A 13,595-nucleotide genomic window follows, 5' to 3' on the forward strand; every position below is an offset into this window, starting at 1 on the left:
CACTCACTCACTCACACACACACACACTCACACTCTCACACACTCTCACTCACACACTCACTCTCTCACACACTCACTCACACACACACTCACTCTCTCACACACTCTCTCTCTCTCACAGACACACACTCACTCACTCACTCTCACACACACTCACTCTCTCACAGACACACTCTCACACACACTCACTCACACACACACTCACTCACTCACACACACACTCACTCACTCTCACACACACACACACACGTGTGGTCAGGCAGCCTAGCTAGTGTACAGATGCTGGTCTAGTGTGGAGTGTGACGGCATATCTCTGGTCTGCAGGACTCTGAAGGCCATGGGCGGCTCCGTCTCATTCCACACAGCTCTGAGTGAGCGTCTGTCCATCATCAAGTGCTCGAGGGAACAAGTCAACAAGCTGATCACTGACCACCCGCCTCAGCTGACGCCAGGGATCAAGTAAGTTGGTATCCATCCTCATTTCTGGAAAGATGCTTCAAATTGGTTCATTTTATGTACAACACTGCCGAAGTCACAATACACAACCATAACAATAATAAATTATATTTAAAATCAATAATTATAAGGTGCCAGTAATGTTTACAACAATCCTATTAAGGTATAAAACTATATTATTTACACTTTACACCATGTACGCTACATCCTATACATTCACAATTTATACACTTTACACTAGATACACTATACATTACACTTTACACGCTACATACTATACATTTACACTATAGGCTACACAATATACACTACATACTATACATTATTTACAATATACACTATATACAATATGCACTACTATACATTATATACACTATACTATATATATTCTACACTGTAACACTATATATACTATACACTATATACAATTTACACTATTATATATACTATACATTATATTCACTAAACACCATATACACTACACTATATAGACTATACATGCAATGCACTATACTTACCATACTATATATACTCTGCATACTAAATATTATACTTTACACTATACACAATATTCTGTTATATATATATATATATATATATATTGACATAAGAATGCAAGGAGCTAAAGATAAAACTCCACACCTATATAACTGCATGTTTCTAATGAAGAAAACCAGACTGGATGTGTGCACTTATAGGATGCATTGAGGAGCCCAAACTACACTCAGTGGCCAAGGGATGCTAAAACAGCTATGGTCTGTGATATTGACTCAGATGTTGTGTAATAATCGATTCTTTATGGCTGTTTATGGTTCTCAAGTTGGAAAAGACATTTAGTTCCCAATTTAAGTTCCCGGGACATGTACAAGGTGGATTTCAATTCTGATAAAGACAAGAAAAGATGAGACATTAACACTTCAGTCTTACTGTCATGAGTTCAAGTGCCTCTATCACTATAGACTTTATAGCGACTCTATCCCGATGCTGAGTGTTTCTGTGCTCAGGGAGCTGGTGGAGAAGCTTCATCAGCGTAGCGTGAAGGTGTTCCTCGTCTCCGGTGGGTTCCGCTGCATCGTTGAACACGTGGCGTCGCAGCTCAGCATCCCGCTCCATCACGTCTACGCAAACCGCCTCAAGTTCTTCTTCAACGGTAAGAGCTGCAGCTGGCTCGCGGGCCGCTGGTGCTGGCTAGTGACTAACACGCGTGTGCTGTGTCTCAGGAGAGTACGCCGGCTTCGACGAGTCTCAGCCCACAGCACAGTCCGGCGGGAAGAGCCGGGTCATCAGCATGCTGCAGGAGGAGTACGGCTTCAGAAACATCGTGATGATTGGAGACGGAGCCACGGACCTGGAGGCCTGTCCTCCTGCGGTGAGTACGTCATACTCTGACCGATGCACGAGCTGCAGTACTTACAGTCTGTCCTGTGCTTTCAGAGCGCCTTCATTGGGTTTGGTGGGAACGTGGTGCGGCAGCAGGTGAAGGAGAAGTCCTCGTGGTACGTCTCCAGCTTCGGAGAGCTGCTTAAAGAGTTGGAGAAGATCTAGAGAGCACTGACTGGAGTTTAGCATACTCTGTGCTAGTGCACTAGCTTTCTGCCTTTCCTAGTTTCTCCTAATGCACAATTTTTAATGGTCGTATATCTCTAGAGTTTATTATTGAAACTATTGTTTATATAGAAGATGATGCAAACCAGCAGCGGTCTGATGTTCTGTACAGTGAGCATTTTAACTGACGAAACTAGACTCGCGTTTGGATGTCAGACTTCCAGAGAACACTATATCATGACTGTTTCTAAGCTAACAACTGTCTACTTCAGTATGCATATTTGAAAAAGAGCATTTTTAATATTGATCAAGAGAGAATAAACAAGTAACAGCTTTTATCGGCGTTAACATGACACAGTGTGGTAGATTTATGATTTATTGATTACAGTATTGGTTGCTGTTAAATCCCCGTCAGATCAGCGTACAGTAGCCGGAGCATGCTGCGATCACACAAAAACATGTCTATGTAGAAACAGAAGAATTATAAAATAAAATACAGCAACTAAAAAAAAACCACAACCCGTCCCCGATGAGGCTTGTCCAGCTCCAGTTGCACAGATCTGCTTAAACGAGGGCTATTTAGTAACCAACAGTGTATTTAGATCTCATCCTGTTAATAACTGATCTGAATATGTAGGTTATTAAAACATGAAACAGTCTCCATGTGGGGGTTTATATTTACAGCTTATAAATATGCAATAAATACATGAGTAGATTGCAGCAGGGTGAACGGCAAACGGTTGCTTTCTGACAGAAGTCCGTTCATACTCGTCTGCGTTAACTAAGGCATTCCAATATGAGGGTGTTTTGAGATCTGGCGAATCACAGATGCAGCGGCCACCAGACCAGAGGGGGTTAATACTCTAATTGAATGCACTTTTATGTCCTTTACATATTCCAACGAAACTTTATTTAACAGATCTCGGCCGAGCGATATACAGATTCACGCAAGCAGCAGATTTCAGATATGTCTACGTCATAAGAAAGATTCTCAAAACTTACCCTTCATTCCTACAAATTCAGTTGGGTTTGCTGGTGCAGTTATTACGGTCCGAGCAAGTGTGTTGTGCGTGACGTTGGGTGGCATCAAGAGATAATCACGGCAGTATCCGATGTCTCGGTCTGGTCTGGAGCTCATGGGGATGATTTGGATGGATGCATTACTGGAGAGGAGATGCTTTCAGCGGGATCATTATCCTGGACTCCATGTGCTGGATGAGCGGCACTGAAAACACCACAAACACACACAACCTTACGGGTCATTTTGAAATATAACAAAATCATTAGACATCAGCGTTAATCAAATGGAAATACTGACACTAAATCTGACTTCTCATGCTGTTTTAGAGCAGCAAAAGTCACTTCGTCTATAAATGCATGCAGACTTATGAACAGGAATGACTTCTACTAGTAGACCAGGAGAAGACTTCAGTTAAATGCATCTAGTGCTGGCAGAGATGTAGCTGTGGCGTGTGTTTACCGGTGTAATAGACCACTTCATCCCAGCCCTCGTGCTGCCAGGCGGCGTTCCTCGTGTCCTCTCTGGACTGCAGGTCCTTATACGCTGAAACAGATGGACAACACTACACACATCAGAGGTTTGCATCATTGATTCTCTTATTAATGCGAAGCTGCTTTGAAGCGGTCTGTGTTGCAGGAAGCGTTATAGAAGTAAACGTGACTTTGAGCACTTCTGGGAGTCTGTCTGGCGGCATGTGATCTCTCACCCCAGAGATGATGCACCATGTAGAGGTCTCCTATCTGAGAGAAGAAGCCGCCCACTGCCTCGCGGTTGTGCTGCCGGTAGCTGATGGCTCTGGCCCTGAGGAACAGGAACAATAATCACACACTTCTGAATGATGAAGATCGCACAGCTCTTTATAAAGGCCTGCTCACAGCAATGAATGAATTCAACCAGGAATGAAATGATGAAAAATCAACACTGACGCGCATTCAGGCTTTATGTTTTTCATGCTCATGCATTGGCTGGGGACTGAAGGCACGCTCTTTCCATTGTTAGAGCTACTGTGAAGTCAATCACTAAAGAAAGCTGTATTTACACCAGAAGGAGAGCGGAGAGCGCTTCAGTCAGCTGCTGGATGGCATGTGATGAATGTGAACAGCTCTCGGATCTTTGGCCTTTATATCATCACAGTTGCCACAGCAGTGAAATGTTATGCATGTTACTAGTTATTCATTTAAATCATTAACTGCTTCAAAACGCATGCTGTTAACAAAATCATTGAAACATTTGCAGTTAGCCTACTGTATGAATAAAAGCTCTATAACAACAATTACATAAACAGTGAATGTAAAGGTGAATTAACGCATAAATACAAAGCATAAATCTTTATTCAGATTTTTAATACGGAAGTGAAATTCCCGACATTAAACGAGTGACTAATTACATGCTCGGGAGGTTTGCGTCGTCCGAACGTACTTCAGATCTAAAACCGCTGACTCGTTAGGTGATGCTTTCTCACTAAAATTAGATTCCCTATTAATTCAGCAGAATGTAAGGCAGCACTAGGGAACACCCATAGGCTCTTCACTTTTATGACGTCATGAGCAATGCAGTTCTCTATTATAGACAGTGTGTGTAACATCACATCATAATGACTTCTGAAATCATAAACACTCAGGAATCTAGCATGAGAACTTGAGGATCGCAACAGTCCTACATTTGTGAGATTGAACTGATCTGAACACGTTCTGTAGCATTGAATAATGAGCTTGAAAGCATTAAATATGCTACATTACAGCAGTGCATGCATATAAAACACTTCATTTCAATTGTATTTTGAGCTCTTAACATTTTATAATTCAATCTTCTGAGTTATGTATTGCTTGCACCAATAGTTGCCCCATTCAATCATGGTCCCGGGCTGCAGGAGACAAGAAAAAGGACCACCGTGAATCTGAATTCATTTCAAAAAGCCTTCGGCCAGCCTGTAGGACTGGTGATGTGTAACACCTACAGTCTGGTCACTTTGGTTTTGCTGGCCATATAAATGAAGCAACACTAGAAAACTGATCAACTAAAGAGTGTGTTATTATTAAGAAAGTTTGGCAAGATCTCAAACGGACCGTTTCAGTGTTTCCATCACCACTCCAAAACATTATATACAACTGCAACGATAACTAACACACACACACACACACACTCACTCACTCACTCACACACACTCTCTCTCTCGCTCACACACACACACACTCTCTCTCTCTCTCTCTCACACACACACACTCTCTCTCTCTCTCTCTCACACACACACACTCTCTCTCTCTCTCTCTCACACACACACACTCTCTCTCTCTCTCTCTCACACACACACACTCTCTCTCTCTCTCTCTCACACACACACACTCTCTCTCTCTCTCTCTCACACACACACACTCTCTCTCTCTCTCTCTCACACACACACACTCTCTCTCTCTCTCTCTCACACACACACACTCTCTCTCTCTCTCTCTCACACACACACACTCTCTCTCTCTCTCTCTCACACACACACACTCTCTCTCTCTCTCTCTCACACACACACACTCTCTCTCTCTCTCTCTCACACACACACACTCTCTCTCTCTCTCTCTCACACACACACACTCTCTCTCTCTCTCTCTCACACACACACACTCTCTCTCTCTCTCTCTCACACACACACACTCTCTCTCTCTCTCTCTCACACACACACACTCTCTCTCTCTCTCTCTCACACACACACACTCTCTCTCTCTCTCTCTCACACACACACACTCTCTCTCTCTCTCTCTCACACACACACACTCTCTCTCTCTCTCTCTCACACACACACACTCTCTCTCTCTCTCTCTCACACACACACACTCTCTCTCTCTCTCTCTCACACACACACACTCTCTCTCTCTCTCTCTCACACACACACACTCTCTCTCTCTCTCTCTCACACACACACACTCTCTCTCTCTCTCTCTTACACACACACACACACACACACACACTCGGCTGCATGTCAAACAGCGCTGCTCTGACTCTCGGTGTGTGGCTGATGTGCGGGACACACTCACTCTCAGCTGGTAGGAGCGCAGCTCGTAGATGTTGGGTCCGTCTCGGGGCACCGGCTCGTTCCAGAAGCTGAACTCCAGCAGCAGCTGGTTCCTGCGGGACAGCAGCATCTTCCCCCTCTCCTTCCTGTACTCCAGGAAGTCCTGCTCAACACGACAGACGTCAGCGCTTCAGCGGCAGCTGCTCTGAGACAGCATTTCAACAGCTGAACGCGTGCAGGGCTCAAAGCGCTCTTTACACTGCCGTAAAAACACTACAGTGTGGGATCACATCTGAAAACCTCAGCAAATGTAAATATAGTTTCAAACATAACATGAAGTCGCGTGATTGTGTGTGAACAGCGCCACCTGCAGACGTGAGCTCATTATTATCAAGTCACCATAACCATTCAACAAAACCTGCTACTTTCACCATGTGTATCATGCTAGCACTCGCCTTGAACAGTGCTGAAGAGTTACGAGATGTGGATTATAGTGAATATGAGTGCACTGAACTTACGGCTGTATATCGATCACACAAACCCATAATATCTTCTAGTGTGCAGTCGTTTACCTTGTTGTTCTTCAGTTTGTTCATGACTTCAGTCAGAGCTGGGTATCCTCCTCTGTACCGCCACAAGTGCACTAGGTAGTGAACCAGAGGCACGTTACAGTGTGTCAGCGCTCACAGAAACACAAACCTCTAACATCTCATATAATACACACGTTCAAATCAACCACATTTCAGAAACTGCCTTCAATAAAATTGTTAATTTTGTTAATATTTTTTCTGAAAAGAGACCAACATAAACAACGATAAAAGCCAAAATATTAAATGTCATGGATGAATATTTACTGAGCAATCCACTATTTGGTAGACGGGGTGAAATCGACAAATTACAGAAGGCTGAAAATGAGTTCAGAAAGCTGGCAGCATCGTGATGTTATCTTCACAGAGACTGAGAGAAATCTGATGGCTTTATGTGACATTACGTGCGTTCACAAGTGGGAAAAAACACTTTTCAGGTCTGCATAGCTGTAACTCAAGACGTATGAAAGTTATCTTTTATATTTCAGCTCTTAAAGGGATAGTTCACCCAGAAATGAAGATGTGATGTTTATCTGCTTACCCCCGGGGCATCCCAGATGTAGGTGACTTTGTTTCTTCAGTAGAACACAAACTGAGATTTTTAACTCAAACCGTTGCAGTCTGTCAGTCGTATAATGGAAGGGACCCTCCTAATTGAGATTGTAGATAGAGTGTCAACGGTCCAATGTTCAGTTTCTTGCACAAACCAACGGTTTCGTGTCTTTACACATCAATGTATCGTCACGAGCCGCAGGGTTTAATTTGGTTTTGTTTGTGTATGTTTTTTTGACTCTCAAAGCCGTGATTCCCATTCACCTCCATTATACGACTGACAGACTGCAACGGTTTGTGTTAACCATCTCAGTTTGTGTTCTACTGAAGAAACAAAGTCACCTACATCTTGGATGCCCCGGGGGTAAGCAGATAAACATCACATCTTCATTTCTGGGTGAACTATCGCTTTAAGAAACGTCTCTCTGAACACTCCTGCGGGGTCCTACCAGCTTGGTCCTGCTCTCCGTACCAGGTGTTCCAGGTGCCCACCAGCTCACACGGGTAGTTCTGCTCAGCGTGGATGGAGGGCAGCACCTCATCACTGCGGACACAAGGCTCAGTCTGGTTTCTTGCATTAACACCTCGCTCACTCGTGCTGGAGGAGGCTGACTTACCAGAGTTTGTTGTAGGCCTCCAGGCACTCGGGCTTCACGTTGTGAACTACAACACAAGCAATATAACGGCGTTAATGAACAAATCGCACGCTGAGAGCGTTTACAGCAGAGGGCAGAACCTACACTGGATTTTATACAAGTTGTTGTCCTCTTTCTTGGCTAGCAGATGGGAGTGAGCGTCTTTTCTGGGGTCCACCTTCCGCACAAACAGTGATTTGAACCAGCTGTCCTCTCGGTTCCGGTTATTAGATGCTGACAGACCCCTGAAACAGGACCACTTCTGCATTATTATTATTACACATACACAGACGTGAATGTTACATTGCATCATAAGACCATGCACACGTTTATGGTTTGCCCTTGCTGCACAGATAATAACAGCACACTGTCAGGTGATCATAAGGCCTTTCTGAAGCTCTGCATGCATCAGTCATCAATCACTAAGCCTTGCATTGCTCAAACAGCTCAAACAGCGCGCGGTGTCTTCACCAGAAGACCCCTCGCGCTGTGCCGAACGGTGACCTTGAGAGTCACGCGCGTCTGTCTCAAAGCAACACTGAGCGCTGAGCCGCTCGCGCAGACGCCTCACAGTCAGTGCATTAGGAAAGCGTCGGTATATATATCCGAGAGCAGCAGTAATCACGTCTTTAACTAATGCACGCTAACACACGCAGAGCTGAGAGTTTCGCCGAAGCACGCAGCACGCAGGTTTATGACGGGTAATAATTGAGATCAAACCTGATAACAGCGGTAACGTGTCCTTTCGCCCGGCCCGTGTGTGCAGCCCGATACAGGCCGGAGAAAGAGCTCTGAAGGACTCTGGTCGCCATCTTCCACTGATAGATAGGACACGAGCAGCAGGCGAGGAAGCAGTTAAACACCTGCAGTTCCCTGCGGCGCCGGCAGGGGGCGCTACTAACCGCTCACACAGCTAACACTGGACATACCTTTTCTAGTCAGTTACTGCTCTCATTTCAGTCCAAGAACTAGTCCTGCTAGTGACTATGTTAAGTAATATGCTCATTCAAATCTAAAGCTTCCCTCGGCTCTTATGAAGGCTCCTCAAGATTAAATGCTATTTAAACTGAGTGTATATCAGTGCACTCTTTTGAGAACTGCTTTGAGTATTAATTACAGACGTCTCTGTTTTCAGTGCATGATCCGGTGAAGGCACACCCTGATACATACATACATAAATACATACATAAAACTACACAATTAGACTTGCAACAGAGCCTAAAATGCTGAATAATATGACTAAATATGAAAGTAAGAGTCATTTCCAAAAGCACAACCATAAAATAGCATTGAAAAAGTTACAAATGTTAGAATTATAATTACAGACGTCTCTGTTTTCAGTGCATGATCCGGTGAAGGCACACCCTGATACATACATACATAAATACATACATAAAACTACACAATTAGACTTGCAACAAAAACACACGCGCTCCAAATGAGCCTAAAATGCTGAATAATATGACTAATTAAGGAAGTAAGAGTCATTTCCAAAAGCACAACCATAAAATAGCATTGAAAAAGTTACAAATGTTAGAATTGCTGTATGTCTTTTTTTATATTTTCTCATGCTTATATTCTCATATTTATTTAGTTAATAATTTTCTTAGAATGTAATAAACTGTTTGATTTTCATAATAGTTATTTACATTAATTATTGTCAGAATCTGTGGTGAACTGGATTAAAACTGGACCACACAATAAATGATCAAACCAAATATCATAATAATAATAGTATAGGGACCCCAAAACAATTAAAAACAAAACAATTGTCCTTTCTTGTCTTTTCCTAGATAATAGCAAATAAGAATTTCATGATATTTCACTATTGAAGTCAGCTTAATCGTAATATAATTATCAGAAAAAAGCCACAGACACACAACTCATTAGTTCGTATATGTCTCTCTCGCAGTATTTACCATTATTTCCTAATGTTTACACATGACCTCCACATTTTGATGCAACAGGGGGAAAACTAGAGCTATTTAAAGCGTGAAGATATCTGTGGCACATGGTGACATGATATTTGCCAGTAAACTATATTAATGTTACACTGATCATAGACAGCATAACGTTCGACCTTTAGACTTCCAAGGGCTGCCACAAAACATGTTTCGAAAGAGAAACGTCATTGCTTATTAATATGAATTACTTTACAACATGCGGATTATTACTAGGCACACTGCATACATTGCTTGAGGGCTAATTTCAGGGTTAGTGGTGATGCACGGGTATAAATAAGGTGAGCATGTATTCAGGATTTCCACGTATTTCCGCTGAGGATCTTGAGATAGTACAGCCGGAGAAGCCGGTCCCGAGCACGGTTTTGGTCAGAGGTTCAGTGGGAACTAATGTAGTCTCACACGGGTCTCCTGCACGGTGCGGGGAACCCATGAATGTCTCCTAGCTTTGGCTTTTTGGCCAGTTCATCCATTCTGCTCCTGATTGTGTTAGTTTCTGTGGACATTTATCATTTACACAGCTGCATACATGCTACATACATATGGTAAGACTCAGCAGTTTATAATATCAAGCAGCAAGACAAGCTGTTTGCCAGAACACAGTATTAAACATTTTGCAACCAGTTAATATGACAAAATTATAATTGATTACATTGCATTTCAGCCATTTCCCAGTTACGACTCTTTAAACTTTGGCGTGTCCATCAGAAGAGAGCGAAGCCGCTCTGAATAAACATCAGTCCTGGTTGCTAGGCAGTTCTAGGTGGTTGCTAGGTGGTCAAAAGAGTCCATTCCCAAGTCTCTGTGTGTCACACGTGTGTTGTATTGTACAACACTGGCCTCTAGGTGGCGCTTTTGTCAGTGTCTTCTGAATTGTTTCTTCACACACACATCTGCATCACAGTCAGGTGATCATGCATCACAGATGTAGAGACGGAAAAACATCAGTATCACAATAGTGCAAAAACTGCTAAATGAAATATAAAACTACAACGGTGGAGAAATGTGAGCAGAATGATTTAGCTGCTTCAGTCACATTTAGCCAGGCCTGTACTCACATTAAATACTATGAAAGCGAGTCTCTGTACATGCTGGAACGAGTGTGTGTCTGATGTCTCCGTGTCTTTGAATCAACTGCTGTTCTGGTGATTTTTACTCAGAGGCCTGTTAGACAACAGAGTAGGACAAAACCAAACGAATCCAGCACTCTGTCACTGATGTTCTCTGTCTGGGTTTGTTTCAGAGTTTGTGATTAACTCTGAAAGCGTCTGCAGCCAACAGCCAATCACACACAACAATCCTCTTCTGTGCAGAAGATTAAAAATAGCTATCACAAATATCTTGAATTGGATTTAATGCATGCGCAGCCAGGAAACAACACCGAATCTTTGAGAAGGCAGCTGAAATTTTTTTTTTGACTATATCAATACAAATCAACGTAATTGATTTAATACATAATTCATATAGGTTCAAAAAGAGCTTAAAAGAAAACATAAGCGTAGCCATTTTTTAAAGATTGAAATATTCTAAATCTAGGGTGACCATGCTTCCTCGTTTTTGTCTGGTTTATTGTGTCAGGCATGTGTCACTCACAGCTGTTAGCTGATTAGCCGTTTGTTTGCTCATCAACACAGTTGTTGAACCAATCGTCTGATCCGTGAATGTCATGTGACTAATTACACACCGCAGGTGTAGTTATGGCATCTGCCAGCAGCGGCGCTAACCTGTCAAGCTTCCACTCTCGAGCTGCACTTGTGTTGTCCTGAAAACATCTGCCTTGGCAACATGGATGCACAGTGACCTGACTTGGCTCAAAGTTATTTTGAAGGAATCTGCATCGAACTTCTCAAGCACCTTCCTCGTGACCGAAACGCCAGATGAATATGCATTCTCGCATTTGATGAACGTTCAGCACGAATAGAGTGTTAAATCTCTCACGTGACGTGTTCGGAAGTGAGCCTCCATCAAACCTTTGTTCACGTTACCTTAGATTACAAGAAACGGCTTTGCAGCTTTTCCTTCTGCATGTGCTCCGGTTTCTTTTGAACGATCCTCTCAGCCTTTTATGGTCACTTAGAGAGGAATGGAGCGAGCCGAGCCGTTCCAGCGCAGGCATTCCAGCAGTTGTGATTCTTGGCACATGGATCCACGGGCTTCAATCAAGAGCTTGGCACGGGTCGACCGCAGCACACAGCTGGGCACACAGGTCCACCAGAGGCTCCGAAAACATGCTGGCGTGGGCCTGGGAGTGATTTGGTCTGTCCCGAGTGACTCACAAGAACAGCAAGCTTATATTTTCCCACTTTTACCATTTGGGTTGAACATTGTTTCATGTACAATGTCTGCAAAGTTCATGCAGTCCATGCAACACTCGGGCAGGCCCCCGTAATAATGGGACGCAAACACCTCTCTAGCTGTGCAAGCGTGATTTCACACATTATTATTGTCTTCAGGAATGTGTTGATGCAATTCATAACAAGCATGTGTTTCGTTGTCCCACAGGGGACGTTATAGTTTGGCATACAGACGACAACGTTGTCAAAACGATCCCCGTTCAAAAGGATCGTGACTGAAAACTCTGTAGCCTATTATGCATATCCCAAACTCATAAAACGTTTTCTGCTGTGTAAACACCTCCTGGGAAGATCCAGTAAACAAGAAGAGGACTGTAGAGGTGAGGAACACTACTGTTGAGTGTAGAGTTAGTCACTGACTGTGTGGCGCTGGAGGGTTTATATATATCTGCAGTGTTTGGTTGTGCATGTGAATGGTTACAGATGCAAGTGAGAAGAAGCAGAGCCTGGTGGAGGCATGACAAATACACATATACATTAATTTATCAAACTATTAAATTAACAAATCACAATATAATCATTTACAGGTCGTGCCATTCATCACACAATCAGTCAAGAGTAATTAGTTTCCCATATGCTAATCATTTTACTGCATCTCCAGAGCTCGTTCCTCCACCACAGGGGGATTCTGGAGTTTTGCAAAACAGGAACTGCTGGAGTGAATCCATAGTACATTTGATTAGCATGTGAGTTAATAAGACAGAGTTTATGGCATGAGATGAACTCAGAGAAGATTGCTTCCGCCTGCTGCCGTATGGCTAATGTTGAGAAACCTGTCTCGTGTGCTCTATAGCTCACTCAACTGGTTGGTTTCTATATGATCACTCCGTAATCATACAAATAAGACAGAAAATCAGTAGAATAAACATTATGGGGTTTGAAATGAACAGTGCCAGTGAAAATTAACCGTGGTCACACTGTCAGTTCACTGGACGGGTTATGATTATATATGGCATAGCTATATTCTGGTGAGGAGATGAGAGAAATCATGAAATTATATGCTGGAATTTAATTTTGTCAACATGATGCAATATTTTTCTTCTTTTGAATGGATGTCAATGGAGAAGAGGTATTAATATGATGAATTTGGAGAACTTTGCGATAGGTAGGATATAGTTTGTAGAATTTTTATGCAAACAATGATTGAAAAGAATCAGATTTGTAATGATTTAAATCTTAACTGTAACTTTGATCATCTGGTTTATTTTTTATATGTTGGCACGTAGAAGTTCTGAATGGCCCAGTTACTTAAAAGAAAACAGTATACAATTTAATTTCAAAGCCTGGTTAGGACCAAATGTCCCCACAAGGATAATAAACACTAAAACAACACCACTATTCTTGCAAGAAAGGCTTACTAAACATACTAACTACGTAATGTTTTAAGGCTTTCTGTACGGATGTCATACAGTGATGGATGGATGTCATAGCCTTGGATGGAGGTTATTTTGCTGAACATGCTTTAAACGTGTCTGTTTTCAAT

The 13,595-nt window shown here is 42.7% G+C and overlaps 2 protein-coding genes across 4 annotated transcripts in view; one reads left to right on the forward strand and one right to left on the reverse strand.

The window, feature by feature from the left end:
- psph (phosphoserine phosphatase) overlaps positions 1 to 2,297 on the forward strand; it is an 8,198-nt gene extending 5,901 nt beyond the window's left edge. For all 3 annotated transcript variants that reach the window (XM_016247493.1, XM_016247494.1, XM_016247495.1), the window contains exons 3-6: positions 325 to 459; positions 1,461 to 1,606; positions 1,677 to 1,825; positions 1,891 to 2,297. In XM_016247493.1, coding sequence (XP_016102979.1) covers positions 325 to 459; positions 1,461 to 1,606; positions 1,677 to 1,825; positions 1,891 to 2,001 — 541 coding nt within the window. In that variant the 3' untranslated portion in view covers positions 2,002 to 2,297. The remainder of the gene's footprint in view (positions 1 to 324; positions 460 to 1,460; positions 1,607 to 1,676; positions 1,826 to 1,890) is intronic.
- A 94-nt stretch (positions 2,298 to 2,391) lies between these two features.
- Positions 2,392 to 8,658, reverse strand: nipsnap2 (nipsnap homolog 2). The gene is made up of 10 exons (XM_016247492.1): positions 8,518 to 8,658; positions 7,903 to 8,042; positions 7,780 to 7,825; positions 7,612 to 7,706; positions 6,596 to 6,666; positions 6,046 to 6,186; positions 4,855 to 4,886; positions 3,729 to 3,823; positions 3,482 to 3,565; positions 2,392 to 3,226 (listed from the first exon to the last, which is right to left on the reverse strand). The coding sequence occupies exons 1-10, from the start codon at positions 8,607 to 8,609 to the stop codon at positions 3,162 to 3,164; spliced, it is 861 nt and encodes a 286-aa protein (XP_016102978.1). The 5' UTR covers positions 8,610 to 8,658; the 3' UTR covers positions 2,392 to 3,161.
- Between the last annotated feature and the right edge of the window lie 4,937 nt (positions 8,659 to 13,595).

Source organism: Sinocyclocheilus grahami, unplaced genomic scaffold, assembly GCF_001515645.1.
Source record: "Sinocyclocheilus grahami isolate Dianchi unplaced genomic scaffold, SAMN03320097.WGS_v1.1 scaffold838.1, whole genome shotgun sequence".
NCBI lineage: Eukaryota > Metazoa > Chordata > Actinopteri > Cypriniformes > Cyprinidae > Sinocyclocheilus > Sinocyclocheilus grahami.